At 44.1% G+C, this 14,347-nt stretch overlaps 1 protein-coding gene across 3 annotated transcripts in view; it reads right to left on the bottom strand.

Annotated features, from left to right (window-relative positions):
- Positions 1-14,347, bottom strand: part of LOC106571279 (ras-related protein Rab-3C) — a 63,078-nt gene that overhangs the window by 24,423 nt on the left and 24,308 nt on the right. For all 3 annotated transcript variants that reach the window (XM_014144166.2, XM_014144171.2, XM_014144155.2), the window contains exon 3: positions 6,756-6,874. In XM_014144166.2, the coding sequence (XP_013999641.1) occupies positions 6,756-6,874 (119 nt within the window). The remainder of the gene's footprint in view (positions 1-6,755; positions 6,875-14,347) is intronic.

Below are 14,347 nucleotides of genomic sequence, written 5' to 3'. Positions count from 1 at the left end.
AAACTAGGTTTCTGGAAAAAAACTCTAAATACCTGGTTAAGAATGCATTGGTGGCATTGGCAGGGGTTCTTGTTCAGTGCCACTTCGACTATGTGTGCTCTTCCTGGTACAATAAGCCCCCAAGATAATTAAAAACAAACTGCAGACATCTCAGAACTAATTAGTCAGGATTATTCTTAAACTTCCAGAACATACTCATATTGACCATTCCCATTTTGAAAGCCTGAGATGGCTCAAAGTGGAGGAGAGAGTCTCTCAGATTAGATTGTGTCTTGTACATAAACTAGTCCACAGTATGATCCCTAGGTACCTACAATACATTCAGAAAGTATTCAGACCTCTTGAATTTTTCCACATTTTGTTACGTTACAGCCTTATTATAAAATTGATTAAAACATTTCTCCCCCCTCATCAGTCTACACACAATACCCCATAATGACAAAGCGAAAACTGGTTTTTAGAAATGCTTGCAAATTTATAAAAATAAAATACAAAAATAACTTATTTACATAAGTATTCAGACCCTTTGCTATCAGACTTGAAATTGAGCTCAGGTGCATCCTGTTTCCATTGATCATCCTTGAGATGTTTCTACATCTTGATTTGGAGTCCACCTGTGGTAAATTCAATTGATTGGACATGATTTGGAAAGGCACACACCTGTCTATATTTATTTTATTTATTGATTTTTATTTCACCTTTATTTAACCAGGTAGGCTAGTTGAGAACAAGTTCTCATTTACAATTGCGACCTGGCCAAGATAAAGCATAGCAATTCGACACATACAACAACAGAGTTACACATGGAATAAACAAAACATACAGTCAATAATACAGTAGAACAAAAGAAAACAAAAAGTCTATATACAGTGAGTGCAAATGAGGTAAGTTAAGGCAATAAATAGGCCATGGTGGCGAAGTAATTACAATATAGCAATTAAACACTGGAATGGTAGATGTGCAGAAGATGAATGTGCAAGTAGAGATAATGGGGTGCAAAGGAGAAAGATAAATAAATACAGTATGGGGATGAGGTAGGTAGATAGATGGGCTGTTTACAGATGGGCTATGTACAGGTGCAGTGATCTATGAGCTGCTCTGACAGCTGGTGCTTAAAGCTAGTGAGGGAGATATGAGTCTCCAGCTTCAGAGATTTTTGCAGTTCGTTCCAGGCATTGGCAGCAGTGAACTGAAAGGAAAGACGACCAAAGGAGGAATTGGCTTTGGGGGTGACCAGTGAGATATACCTGCTGGAGCGCGTGCTACGAGTGGGTGCTGCTATGGTGACCAGTGAGCTGAGATAAGGCGGGGCTTTACCTAGCAGAGACTTGTAGATAACCTGTAGCCAGTGGGTTTGGCGACGAGTATGAAACGAGGGCCAACCAACGAGAGTGTACAGGTTGCAATGGTGGGTAGTGTATGGGGCTTTGGTGACAAAACGGATGGCACTGTGATAGACTGCATCCAGTTTGTTGAGTAGAGTCGAGGATTGGTAGGATGGTCAGTTTTACGAGGGTATGTTTGGCAGCATGAGTGAGGGATGCTTTGTTGCGATATAGGAAGCCGATTCTAGATTTAATTTTGGATTGGAGATGCTTAATGTGAGTCTGGAAGGAGAGTTTACAGTCTAACCAGAAACCCAGGTATTTGTAGTTGTCTACGTATTCTAAATCAGAGCCGTCCAGAGTAGTGAGGCTGGACGGGCGAGCAGGTGCGGGCAGTGATCGATTTAATAGCATGCATTTAGTTTTACTTGCGTTTAAGAGCAGTTGAAGGCCACGGAAGGAGAGTTGTATGGCATTAAAGCTCGTCTGGAGGTTAGTTAGCACAGTGTCCAAAGAGGGGCCAGAAGTATACAGAATGGTGTCATCTGCGTAGAGGTGGATCAGAGAATCACCAGCAGCAAGAGCAAGATCATTGATGTATACAGAGAAGAGAGTCGGCCCGAGAATTGAACCCTGTGGCACACCCATAGAGACTGCCAGAGGTCCGGACAACAGGCCCTCTGATTTGACACACTGAACTCTATCAGAGAAGTAGTTGGTAAACCAGGCGAGGCAATCATTTGAGAAACCAAGGCTGTCGAGTCTGCCAATAAGAATGTGGTGATTGACAGGGTCGAAAGCCTTGGCCAGGTCGATGAATACGGCTGCACAGTAATTTCTCTTATCGATGGCGGTTATGATGTCGTTTACGACATTGAGCGTGGCTGAGGTGCACCCATGACCAGCTCTGAAACCTGATTGCATAGCGGAGAAGGTACGGTGGGATTCAAAATGGTCGGTAATCTGTTTGTTAACTTGGCTTTCGAAGACCTTCGAAAGACAGGGTAGGATAGATATAGGTCTGTAGCAGTTTGGGACTAGAGTGTCACCCCCTTTGAAGAGGGGGATGACCGCGGCAGCTTTCCAATCTTTGGGAATCTCAGACGATACGAAAGAGAGGTTGAACAGGCTAGTAATAGGGGTTGCAACAATTTCGGCAGATAATTTTAGAAAGAGAAGGTCCAGATTGTCTAGCCCGGCTGATTTGTATGGGTCCAGATTTTGCAGCTCTTTCAGAACATCTGCTATCTGGATTTGGGTGAAGGAGAAATGGTGGGGGCTTTGGCGGGTTGCTGTGGAGGGTGCCGGGCAGTTGACCGGGGTAGGGGTAGCCAGGTGGAAAGCATGGCCAGCCGTAGAGAAATGCTTATTGAAATTCTCAATTATAGTGCATTTATCGGTGGTAACAGTGTTTCCTAGCCTCAGAGTAGCGGGCAGCTGGAAGGAGGTGTTCTTATTCTCCATGGACTTTACAGTGTCCCAGAACTTTTTTGAGTTAGTACTACAGGACGCAAATTTCTGTTTGAAAAAGCTAGCCTTAGCTTTTCTAACTGCCTGTGTATATTTGTTCCTAACTTCCCTGAAAAGTTGCATATCACGAGGGCTATTCGATGCTAATGCAGAACGCCACAGGATGTTTTTGTGCTGGTCAAGGGCAGACAGGTCTGGAGTGAACCAAGGACTAGATCTATTCCTAGTAAAAAATTGAGTGGGGCATGCTTATTTAAGATGGTGAGGAAGGCACTTTTAAAGAATAGCCAGGCATCATCTACTGACGGGATGAGGTCAATGTCATTCCAGGATACCCCGGCCAGGTCGATTAGAAAGGCCTGCTTGCAGAATTCTTTTAGAGAGCGTTTGACAGTGATCGTTGTTGTGGTCGTTTGGTCGCAGACCCATTACGGATGCAGGCAATGAGGCAGTGATCGCTGAGATCTTGATTGAAAACAGCAGAGGTGTATTTGGAGGGTGAGTTAGTTAGGATGACATCTATGAGGGTTCCCGTGTTTACGGCTTTGGGGTTGTACCTAGTAGGTTCATTGATCATTTGTGTGAGATTGAGGGCATCAAGCTTAGATTGTAGGATGGCCGGGGTGTTATTAAGCATGTCCCAGTTTAGGTCACCTAGTAGCACGAGCTCAGAAGTTAGATGGGGGGCAATCAATTCACATATGGTATCGAGGGCACAGCTGGGGGCGGAGGGAGGTCTATAGCAAGCGGCAACAGTGAGAGACTTGTTTCTGGAAAGGTGCATTTTTAGAAGTAGAAGCTCGAATTGTTTGGGTACAGACTTGGATAGTAATACAGAACTCTGCAGGCTATCTTTGCAGTAGATTGCAACACCGCCCCCTTTGGCAGTTCTATCTTGGCGGAAAATGTTATAGTTAGCGATGGAGATTTCAGGGTTTTTGGGGGTTTTCCTATATAAGGTCCCACAGTTGACTGTGCATGTCAGAGCAAAAACCAAGCCACGAGGTTGAAGGAATTGTCTGTAGAGCTCCGAGACAGGATTATGTTGAGGCACAGATCTGTGGAAGGGTACGAAAAAATGTCTGCAGCATTGAAGGTCCCCAAGAACACAATGGCCTCATTCATTCTTAAATGGTAGTTTCGAACAACCAAGAGTCTTCCTAGAGCTGGCCGCTCGGCCAAACTGAGCAATCGGGGGGGTAGAAGGGCCTTGGTCAGGGAGTTACCAAGAACCCAATGATCACTGACAGATCTCCAGAGTTCCTCTGTGGAGATGGGAGAACCTTCCAGAAGGACAACCATCTCTGCAGCACTCCACCAATCAGGACTTTATGGTAGAGTGGCCAGACGGAAGCCATTCCTCAGTAAAAGGCACATGACAGCCCGCTTGGAGTTTGCCAAAAGGCATCTAAAGACTCTCAGACCATGAGAAACAATATTCACTGGTCTGACGAAACCAATATTGAACTCTTTAGCCTGAATGCCAAGCGTCACCTCTGGAGGAAACCTGGCACCATCCCTACGGTGAAGCATGGTGGTGGCAGCATCATGCTGATGAGATGTTTTTCAGCGGCAAGGACCGGGAGACTAGGCAGGATCGAGGGAAAGATGAACAGCGCAAAGTGCAGAGAGATCCTTGATGAAAACCTGCTCCAGAATGCTCAAGACCTCAGACTGGGGCAAAGGTTCACCGTCTAACAGGACAACGACCCTAAGCCAACACAATGCAGGAGTGGCTTCGGGACAAGTCTCTGAACGTCCTTCAGTGTCCCAGCCAGACCCTGGACCTGAAAATAGCTGTGCAGCGACGCTCCCCATCCAACCTGACAGAGCTTGACAGGATCTGCATAGAAGAACTGGAGAACCTCCCCAAATACTGGTGTGCCAAGCTTGTAGCATCATACCCAAGAAGACTCAAGGCTGTAACTGCTGCCAAAGGTGCTTCAACAAAGTACTGTGTAAAGGGTCTGAATAACTATGTTCATTATGGGGTATTGTGTGTAGATTGATGAGGAAAATAAACTTTTGAAACTATTTTAGAATAAGGCTGTAACGTAACAAAATGTGGAAAAAGTCAAGGGGTCTGAATACTTTCCGAGAGCACTGCAAATAAACACTATGACATAGTTTGTCCATTAGCCTTGCTATGTAAAGCCTGTTGTTCATGAATCATGGAGTATATATCATAATATAATTAAGCAATAAAGCACTGAGGGGGTGTGGTATATGGCCAATATACCACGGCTAAGGGCTGTTCTTATGCACGACGCATTGCGGCTTGCCTTGACACAGCCCTTAGTCGTGGTATATTGGCCATATACCACAAACCCCCGAGGTGCCTTATTGCTATTATAAACTGGTTACCAACATAACAATAAATGTTTTGTCGTGCCTGTGATATACCACGGCTGTCAGCCAATCATCATTCAGGGCTGGAACCACACAGTTTATAATAATAGATAATATAAATGGTTAATACATTCTCATATGCATAGTGTCTGTCAAGCATCTAATAATGCTTTTATCAGCCATTAATAATCACACCAAATAAAGTGTCACCCAATTAGTCTATAAGCGGGCTTGCAGTGTAACATGCTTCTGTTGGTCCATTAACTGACCACAGGCAGCTGTGCTGCTTTATACCAAACTAGACCACAGTACGGTGTACATTTTAGGACCCCCTCAGCCTCAAGTCTCACACCCGTCTCAGGTTTCAGTCCTGTACTGAAGAAGCAGAGTGAATGTGAGGAGGGCTACAATCAATAGATTTAAATATTAAGCCCCTCCGCTGGACTGCCGACTTCTGTTCTGTCCCTTTTTTCCTCCTTTTTTTTGTTAAAATATCATCCGGTTTAGTGATGCAAGCATATAGACCCATTGAGAAAGAGCAAACCTTTCCCTTGGTCTTCCTACAGTGCAGTAGTAACCTCTGAGGAACTATAACTGGTTGTGATAAAATAGGCCTATGGGTAAGCGTGCATGAAGTACCATATGCTTTCTGTGTTGTGTTATGATAATATTGAATTAGTTAAAACGGTGTGCTGTTCATGGAACATTCAACACATTTGACATAGTTAGCTGGTTATCTTGGTTGAGAGCTTGCTATGTTGGCTACTAGTTAACGCTGGAGGGTTGTGGTTTGTGGTTTACATTGGGTTGTTCCATTTTAAAATGTATAACAGCTAAATAACATTACCTTACATAAAATTAGCTATCTAATATAAGCAAATTAGCTAGCCAATATTAGCTGCTTAGCATAGCCTACTGTTCTAGCTAGATAGCTACCAGACAGCTAGCTATGCCAACTTCTCAACCAAGATATAGCAAATGAGCTTACCACATTTTTACTAGCTTATGATTTGTGAAACCACAATATAGGCCTTCTAAAGGCATTCTGAAGCCTCCTATAAGACTTTATAAGCTAACATTTTTGACTGCAGTGCAACTGAGAATAGTTAGGCTATATTGCGTATTCAACCATTCAACGCTACTTTAGTCTATGTTCGACACACATTGTGTAACTATTCTCTATCTGTAAACACAGACTGTGTGTTGTAAGGACATCTCCCCTGCTGTTGGAATTACACTATGCGACTGTAGCAGCTATCGATCCACACTCTGCTTCAGGGTCCCAATGTGAGGAAGAATATGGAGTTTCATGCCATGCACTGCTTCCCATTGTTTCCACTTAAGCCTCAGTGCACAAAATGGTTGCCTTCGGCCACTGAGGTGGAAGCCATGTTCAGCCAAGCTAACCAATGACTCATCACACCGTTTCTTGGAATTTCTTCCGTTGTTTGCCTTTTAAACAGGGTGTACTGTATTTGACATAAAGGATGTACAACAACACCCTATTACGGATACAAAGGGTTAGAGGGAGGTGAAAACAAAAAGAAAAGACATCCAACTGCCATGACACACCTGGTGAAGAAAACAGACAGCAATAAATCTTTGACTCACCAGTCCTGCACGCAACCGAAGGACTCCTCGTTGGTGATGTCATACATCAGGATGAAGCCCATAGCTCCTCTGTAGTATGCTGTGGTAATGGTCCGGTATCGCTCCTGACCCGCTGTGTCCTACAGACAGAGATGGGCATACCTCTTTCAGATAAAACTGTCAGTTCCAACATAGACAGACAGTCTAGTTAACTGGGGTAAAGATGCACACAAGCGGACAGACGGACAGACGGACAGACGGACAGACAGACAGACAGACAGACAGACAGACAGACAGGGCCTCTCGGGCGATATCACTCCTTGACGAACAATGGTGAATCAACTCAATCTGTGAATTTGTATTATAAAGTAGCAGTGGTCGAGAATAGGTGACCATCCTAAACAAGTGGTACGAACAACCTCGCTAACTGTCTGAATGCGGCTTATTATCGTCAATAGTCAATTGAAAGATTGAACGCCACATAATTCAGACCAGAGATACAGCACTGCCTGACATACATCTACAGCTCAGAGTAAAAACCCATCACTTCATCACAGTCAGCTGCTCTTGCACTTTGCTTAATGACTACCGTACGCACCGATAGCAACCTCAGCCTTTAATTGAGCAACAGAGAGAGAGAGAAAGAGAGAGAAAAAGGGCCACTTCCTATGCAGTGCATTGGATGCGTCCCAAATGGCAGCCTATTCCCAACAATGCAGTAGTATCTAACAATTCACAACAATACACACAAATCTAAAAGTAAAAGAATGACGGAGTGGTAATGACTAAAATACAGTAGAATAGAATATATACGTATGAAATGAGTAAAGCAAATAGCTATAGCCCAGTCCAGTGTTTCCACAATCACTATCACTATCACACCCGGACTGCTGGGTTTGCTTCCACGCTTCCGTGCCTCTGTTGCCATGGTAACTGGGCATCTGGGAAGTGGCGGTTGGGCGGCCGGAGGAGAGGGGAGGTGGACAAGGGTGACAACAGAGGAGAGGAGGGCAGGGGTGGACGTGGGTCCTTGCTATCCGGGTTCCTTGGGAACGTCCCCACCCCATTGAAGTCAAAATGTAAAATAGTTAAGGATATGGTTAAGGTTAGGGTAAGGATAGGGGTTCATTTTAGGGTTAGGGTAGGGTTCCCAGATGGCTGGATTACAGGCGTTGGGAGACCAACAGGAGCACATCACTGTCTGAAGCAACTACAGACCACGTCCATCAACACATAGAGAACATTTTACATTTACATTTTAGTCATTTAGCAGACGCTCTTATCCAGAGCGACTTACAAATTGGTGCATTCACCTATAATATCCAGTGGAACAACCACTTTACAATAGTGCATCTACTTTTAAGATATCCTATCCCAGGTATTCCTTGAAGAGGTGGGGTTTCAGGTGTCTCCGGAAGGTGGTGATTGACTCCGCTGTCCTGGCGTCGTGAGGGAGCTTGTTCCACCATTGGGGTGCCAGAGCAGCGAACAGTTTTGACTGGGCTGAGCGGGAACTGTGCTTCCTCAGAGCTCAGAGGGAGGCGAGCAGGCCAGAGGTGGATGAACGGAGTGCCCTTGTTTGGGTGTAGGCCTGCAGGGCGTTCCCTTCAGCGCAGGCAAGCACCATGGTCTTGTCAAGCGCCGCAGTCGATGGAAGCGAAGAGCGGAGCGGGGGGGCCGGAGAGAACTTGGGAAGGTTGAACACCAGAGGCGCGGCGTTCTGGTATGGTTGTAGTTGTAGGGTTTAATGGCACAGGCAGGGAGCCCAGCCAACACAGTTGCAGTAATCCAGACGGGAGATGACATGTGTTGACCCGCGCTTCCTGTGTGAGGGTCCTGCGAATTTTGTAGAGCATGAACCTACAGGATCGGGTCACCGCCTTGATGTTTGGGAGAACGACAGGGTGTTGTCCAGGGTCACGCCAAGGCTCTTAGCACTCTGGGAGGAGGACACAAGGGAGTTGTCAACCGGTGTTGGCGAGATCATCGGAACGGCAGTCCTTCCCCGGGAGGAAGAGCAGCCCCGTCTTGCCGAGGTTCAGCTTGAGGTGGTGATCCGTCATCCACACTGATATGTCTGCCAGACAGTGGGGAGAGGTGGGGTTCTACTAAACATAAGCTTCACAATAGGTTATTTGCTAATGTTTATCATTTAGGACTTTTTACGTGTTGGAGGAGAGACACTGGATTGGCTGGAATTCAGGGCAACCTCCATGTGAATCATGCTAAATCTAAAAATGGATTTGTGTGTTCTAACTCTGCATGTCTGCTAAGTTGAGGCCTATACTAGCTACAACCCAAATATACACGGGATCTTAAAGTGAATTCCTAAGCTTTCTGCCTCTCATAAGGACAAAGACTGTTCACAGAACTGGTCTTTTTTCCTCTGTGACATTGGCAGACATACTGTGCAAGAGCAATGTCAATTCAACCCGCAGGTCCCCTATTCAGTTGAGAAAAGTAAAGATTTCCCCCATGGCATTCTCTTTCCTACAGTATCAAGTCACTCGAAAACTCCCCACTGAAGCAGAGTTAAAGGTCATAAATTGTTTTTATGTCTAAATACAGCATTCTAAAAGGGAATTTAAGCATATTTAGATTTAGACAAAGAAATGATGTGTGATCATTTTCTACTTCCAACTTTTCTGAGATGGATCACTCAAACAAAATATTTGGCTCAATGATAAATATGTTATTATTTTATACACCTTTATACAGCCTAAGCCTACAAACACTCATTTCCATACAATATCAACATTTCATTACAGTATTAACCATAAGCAATAGACTCTGAGATTTCTCTCGTCTCAAACCCTCTCAATCCATCTTCTCTCAACCCATCTCTCTCAAATCTAACATCTCATCGTTTCAATCCCAATTTACCTGCCACTAGAACAAACACCACCACTGTTGCTAAGCACTCATTGGTGTTTTAATTGAAGTGTCCTCTCATCAAAAAATATATATTGAGTCGAGCAGACGACACAAAACCCCTCAACGACGGGTTCAACCAATCAGTCTAGCAGAAGCAGCCTGGACCATGACTACGTGGTCATTTTGCCTCCCGTTGCTGAGCCGCGGCTTAACTCAGTTTGAAGACCACCGAGCTCTTATCAGACTGTGGCAGCTAGGATATGCTAGGTTAAACACACAAACAGAGAGAGAGAGAGAGAGAGACAGAGAGAGACAGAGAGACAGAGAGAGGCACACACACACACACGTATATGCACATGTACATGCTCACACACTCAGTCATCACGCACATAAAGTGCATAAACAAGCACACTGTTAATCACTTGCCCTCATTTTACTCTAACTTGCATACAGACAGGTACACACACACACAGTTTTGTATTGCTATCCTTGTGGGGACCAAATAATTGATTCCAATCCAAAATCCTTTCTCCTTAACCCCTTACCCTAAATCTGACCCCAACCCTTAACCTAACCATAACCCCTAACCCTAAAACTATACCAAACCCTAACTCCTAACCTTAACCCTAAACCTCACTGTAATGCCTAACCCTAATTGTAACCCTAAACCTAAAATAGCATTTTTCCTCATGGGGACCGGAAAAATGTCCTTGTTTAACTATCCTTGTTAGGACTTCTGGTACACACAAGGATATTTAAACAAACACACACACACACAAGCACCCCCCCCCCCACACACACAAATCCCAGACAAACCTCAATTAAGATGCAAGCAGACATGGACCCCTGCTCTGTCATAACTGAACCACCGTCTCTTCAGAACTGGCTAGCTGTTCTACACTAAACGCCTGTGGCAAGTCTCAGGTCTGTGTTTGCACAAAGCACGCGACATGAAGCAACATAACTGTCTCAATACACTGCTCTAATTACTGCAAACAGAAGAAGCCTGATATGACAGTAGAGTACAGTACTACGATCACAGGGTGAGCCAGCCTGGAGAGTGGAAAATCAAGTCTGTCTGACAGGGAATATATGAGAGAGAGAGCACGATAGAGAGAGCGAGAGAGAGAGTGAGAGAGAATTTAAGGAAAGCTTTGACTATGTACAGACTCAGTGAGTATAGCTTTGCTATTGAGAATGGCCGCCGTAGGCAGACCTGGCTCTCATGACAAGACAGGCTATCTGCACACTGCCCACAAAAGGAAGTGGAAACTGAGCTGCACTTCTTAACCTCCTGCCAAATGTATGACCATATTAGAGACACATATTTCCCTCAGATTACACAGACCCACAAATGATTCGAAAACAAATCCAACTTTGATAAACTCCCATACTGTTTCTATGGGGTTTGGGAAAGAAATGGGGTTTTGGGAAGCAGAGGGGGGATCTCTTTCTCTCTGTCCCCCCCTTCCCAGCCAACCTCCCCATTCCCTCCTTCCCAGCCAACCTCCCCATTCCCCCCTTCCCAAAGAACCTCCCCATCTCTTGTTACATGCAATATGTTTTGTGGACATCACTGGACAGATGTTGCTCTCTGGTTTTGTGATTAAACAAAACCAATATTTGCCCTATATCGGTCTGCAAATACAGGACTAGTAAAGGCCCAGTGTACTACTTTTTGTGAAAAAAAATCACACTTTCAGGGGGTGCTGCAGCTACCTCAGCAGCCGTACTTCCCGTGGCTATGCTTTCAAAATAATTAACAATGAAAGTTTGAATGGTGAAGAGAGAGAGCTATAATATTACTAGAGATGTTAGATATGTAATTATTATGCAAGTATGTGCCTTATTCCTTTTTTATATAATTTTTTATATATTATAAATAATACAAAACATACAAATGAAAAAACATCTGCCCAGACCCACTAGTCCCCACCCTTATCTCCAGCACCCTTATCACTTTCTGCCACATGGCCTCAAACTGCACCATTTTGTTTCTCTCCGTCGCCCACGCTCTTTCAATTTTTTGATAACAAAGCATTTGACCTTTCCATTGTGTGAACAATGGAGGATTGGCTGATTTCCAGTTTTTGAGAATATGTTTTTTAAGATAATTGATGAGAAGAGTATTGTCCAGCCCATCGGGTATCTCACTGCACCCTCATACAGTATGTCATGTCTTGAAATATACAGACAGGCAAATTAAAAGTTCATTTACATTGCCATACCTCTGACATCCATCTTTCCAACTCCGCCTAGAATTTATAATTTTATAATTTTGTAAAATTCCCAGAAGGCATGAATTATGGAGTCATTAGAAGTTTTACACTTCAAACATGAATCTGCCATTGTGCTGTAGAATTTGTGAATTTTGTCTCTTGTATAATACATTCTATACATTAATTTATACTGGATTAAGAGTACATTTTTGTTAACTGTAATATCATTAGTTATGTTTCAACATTCCTTCCATCTTGTACCAATATCAATTATTTTTTAATCTTGGTTCCAATAATAATAATAAAAATGTGTATAGGCTCTCTGCAAGGTTTTCTATAGTTTACCTATCATATGAACATCCTTTGGTGACTCAAATAGGATTCCCTCAAGATTGCTCTGATGTCCAAAAGATTTCAAATTAACATTGTGTGATATAAAACTTTTAAATTGGATGTATTTGAAAATACCTACATTGGTCAGTCCAAAATTGTTTTTTTAAGCTATCATGGAAATAAATGTATTTCCTGTTACCAAGTCATTTATGGTTTCTATGCCTTTAGTTTTCCATGTGGGACAATTTATCGATGAATTCTAAAAAGCTATCCAAGGATTGTTCCATAAGGTTGTGTTTCTAGGGAGTGATAATGGTTCTTGCAAAATATATGTTTCATTTTCTTCCATATCGTTATAGTGTTCTTAACTATTAAGTTATTCATGTTCTTAGCTTTATCCTTTAAAAATAGACATGGGCATGCGCATCTTCAATATGTACCCATTGTTCCTCTTTAGTGCATTTAATAACTAGCCCTATGTAGCAAGTAAAAGCCTTGGGTAGGGAGTTGATACAATTCCAAGTCTGGAAGGTTAAAATCGATCAAATGTATTTATAAAGCACTTTTTACATCAGCAGATGTCACAAAGTGCTATACAGAAACCCAGCCTAAAACCCCAAACAGCAAGCAATGCAGATGTAGAAGCATGGTGGCTAGAAAAAAACTCCCTAGAAAAGCCGGAACCTAGGAAGAAACCTAGAGATGAACCAGGCTCTGAGGGGTGACCAGTCCTCTTCTGGCTGTGCCGTGTGAAGATTATAAGAGTATATGGCCATTTAAGGCCAGATTGTTCTTCAAAATGTTCAAACGTTCATAGATGACCAGCAAGGTCAAATAATAATCACAGTGGTTGTAGAGGGTCCAACAGGTCAGTACCTCAAGAGTAAATGTCAGTTGGTTTTTCATAGCCGAGCATTCAGCGGTCGAAACAGCAGGTGCGGTAGAGAGAGTCGAAAACAGCACGTCCGGTAAACAGGTCAGGGTTCTCTAGCCGCAGGCAGAACAGTTGAAACTGGAGCAGCAGCAAGACCAGGTGGACTGGGGACAGCCAGGAGTTATCAGGCAAGGTAGTCCTGAAGCATGATCCTAGGGCTCAGGTCCTCCGGGAGGGGAGGGAGAGAGAGAGAATTAGAGGGAACATACTTAAAGTCACACAGGACACCAGATAAGACAGGAGAATTACACCAGATACAACAGACTGACCCTAACCCCCCCGGCACATAGACTATTGCAGCATAGATACTGGAGGCTGAGACGGGGGTGAGTCAGGGGACACTGTGGCCCTTCCGACGATACCTCCAGACAGGGCCAACCAGACAGGATATAACCCCACCCACTTTGCCAAAGCACAGCCCCCACACCACTAGAGGGATATCCGCAGACCAGCAACTTACTACCCTGAGACAAGGCTGAGTATAGCCCACGAAGATCTCCTTCACCGCACGAGCCCGAGGGGCGCAAAACCGGACAGGAAGATCACGTCTGTGACTCAACCCACTCAAGTGACGCACCTCTCCTAGGGACGGCATGGAAGAGCACTAGTAAGCCAGTGATTCAGCCCCTGTAATAGAGTCAGAGGCAGAGAATCCCAGTGGAGAGAGGGGAGCCGGCCAGGCAGAGACAGCAAGGGCAGTTCGTCGCTCCAGTGCCTTGCCATTCATCTTCACGCCCCTGGGCCAGACTACACTCATTCATAAGACCTACTGAAGAGATGAGTCTTCAGTACAGACTTAAAGGTTGAGTCTGTGTCTCTCACTTGGATAGTCAGATCATTCCATAAAATTGAGCTCTATAGGAATAAGCCCTGCCTCCAGCTGTTTGCTTAGAAATTCAAGGGACAATAAGGAGGCCGGCGTCTTGTGACCGTAGCGTTCGTGTAGGTTTGTACAGCAGGAGCAAGCTTTGTAGGTTAGCTGTAAAACTTTGAAATCAGCCCTAGTGTTAACAGGAAGCCAATGTAGAGGCTAGCACTGGAGTAATATGATCAAATGTTTTGGTTCTAGTTCTAGCAGCTGTGTTTAGCACTAACTGAAGTTTATTTAGTGCTTTATCAGATTTTTTGCAATGTTACGAATATGGAAAAAAACTATCCTTGAAATATTCTTGATATGTTGGTCAAAAGATAGATCAGGGTCCAGAGTAACGCCGAGGTCTTTCACAGTTTTATTTGAGACGACTGTACAACCA

This window comes from Salmo salar, chromosome ssa01, assembly GCF_905237065.1.
Source record: "Salmo salar chromosome ssa01, Ssal_v3.1, whole genome shotgun sequence".
NCBI classification, from domain to species: domain Eukaryota; kingdom Metazoa; phylum Chordata; class Actinopteri; order Salmoniformes; family Salmonidae; genus Salmo; species Salmo salar.
This window is presented reverse-complemented; position numbering and strand designations above follow the sequence as displayed.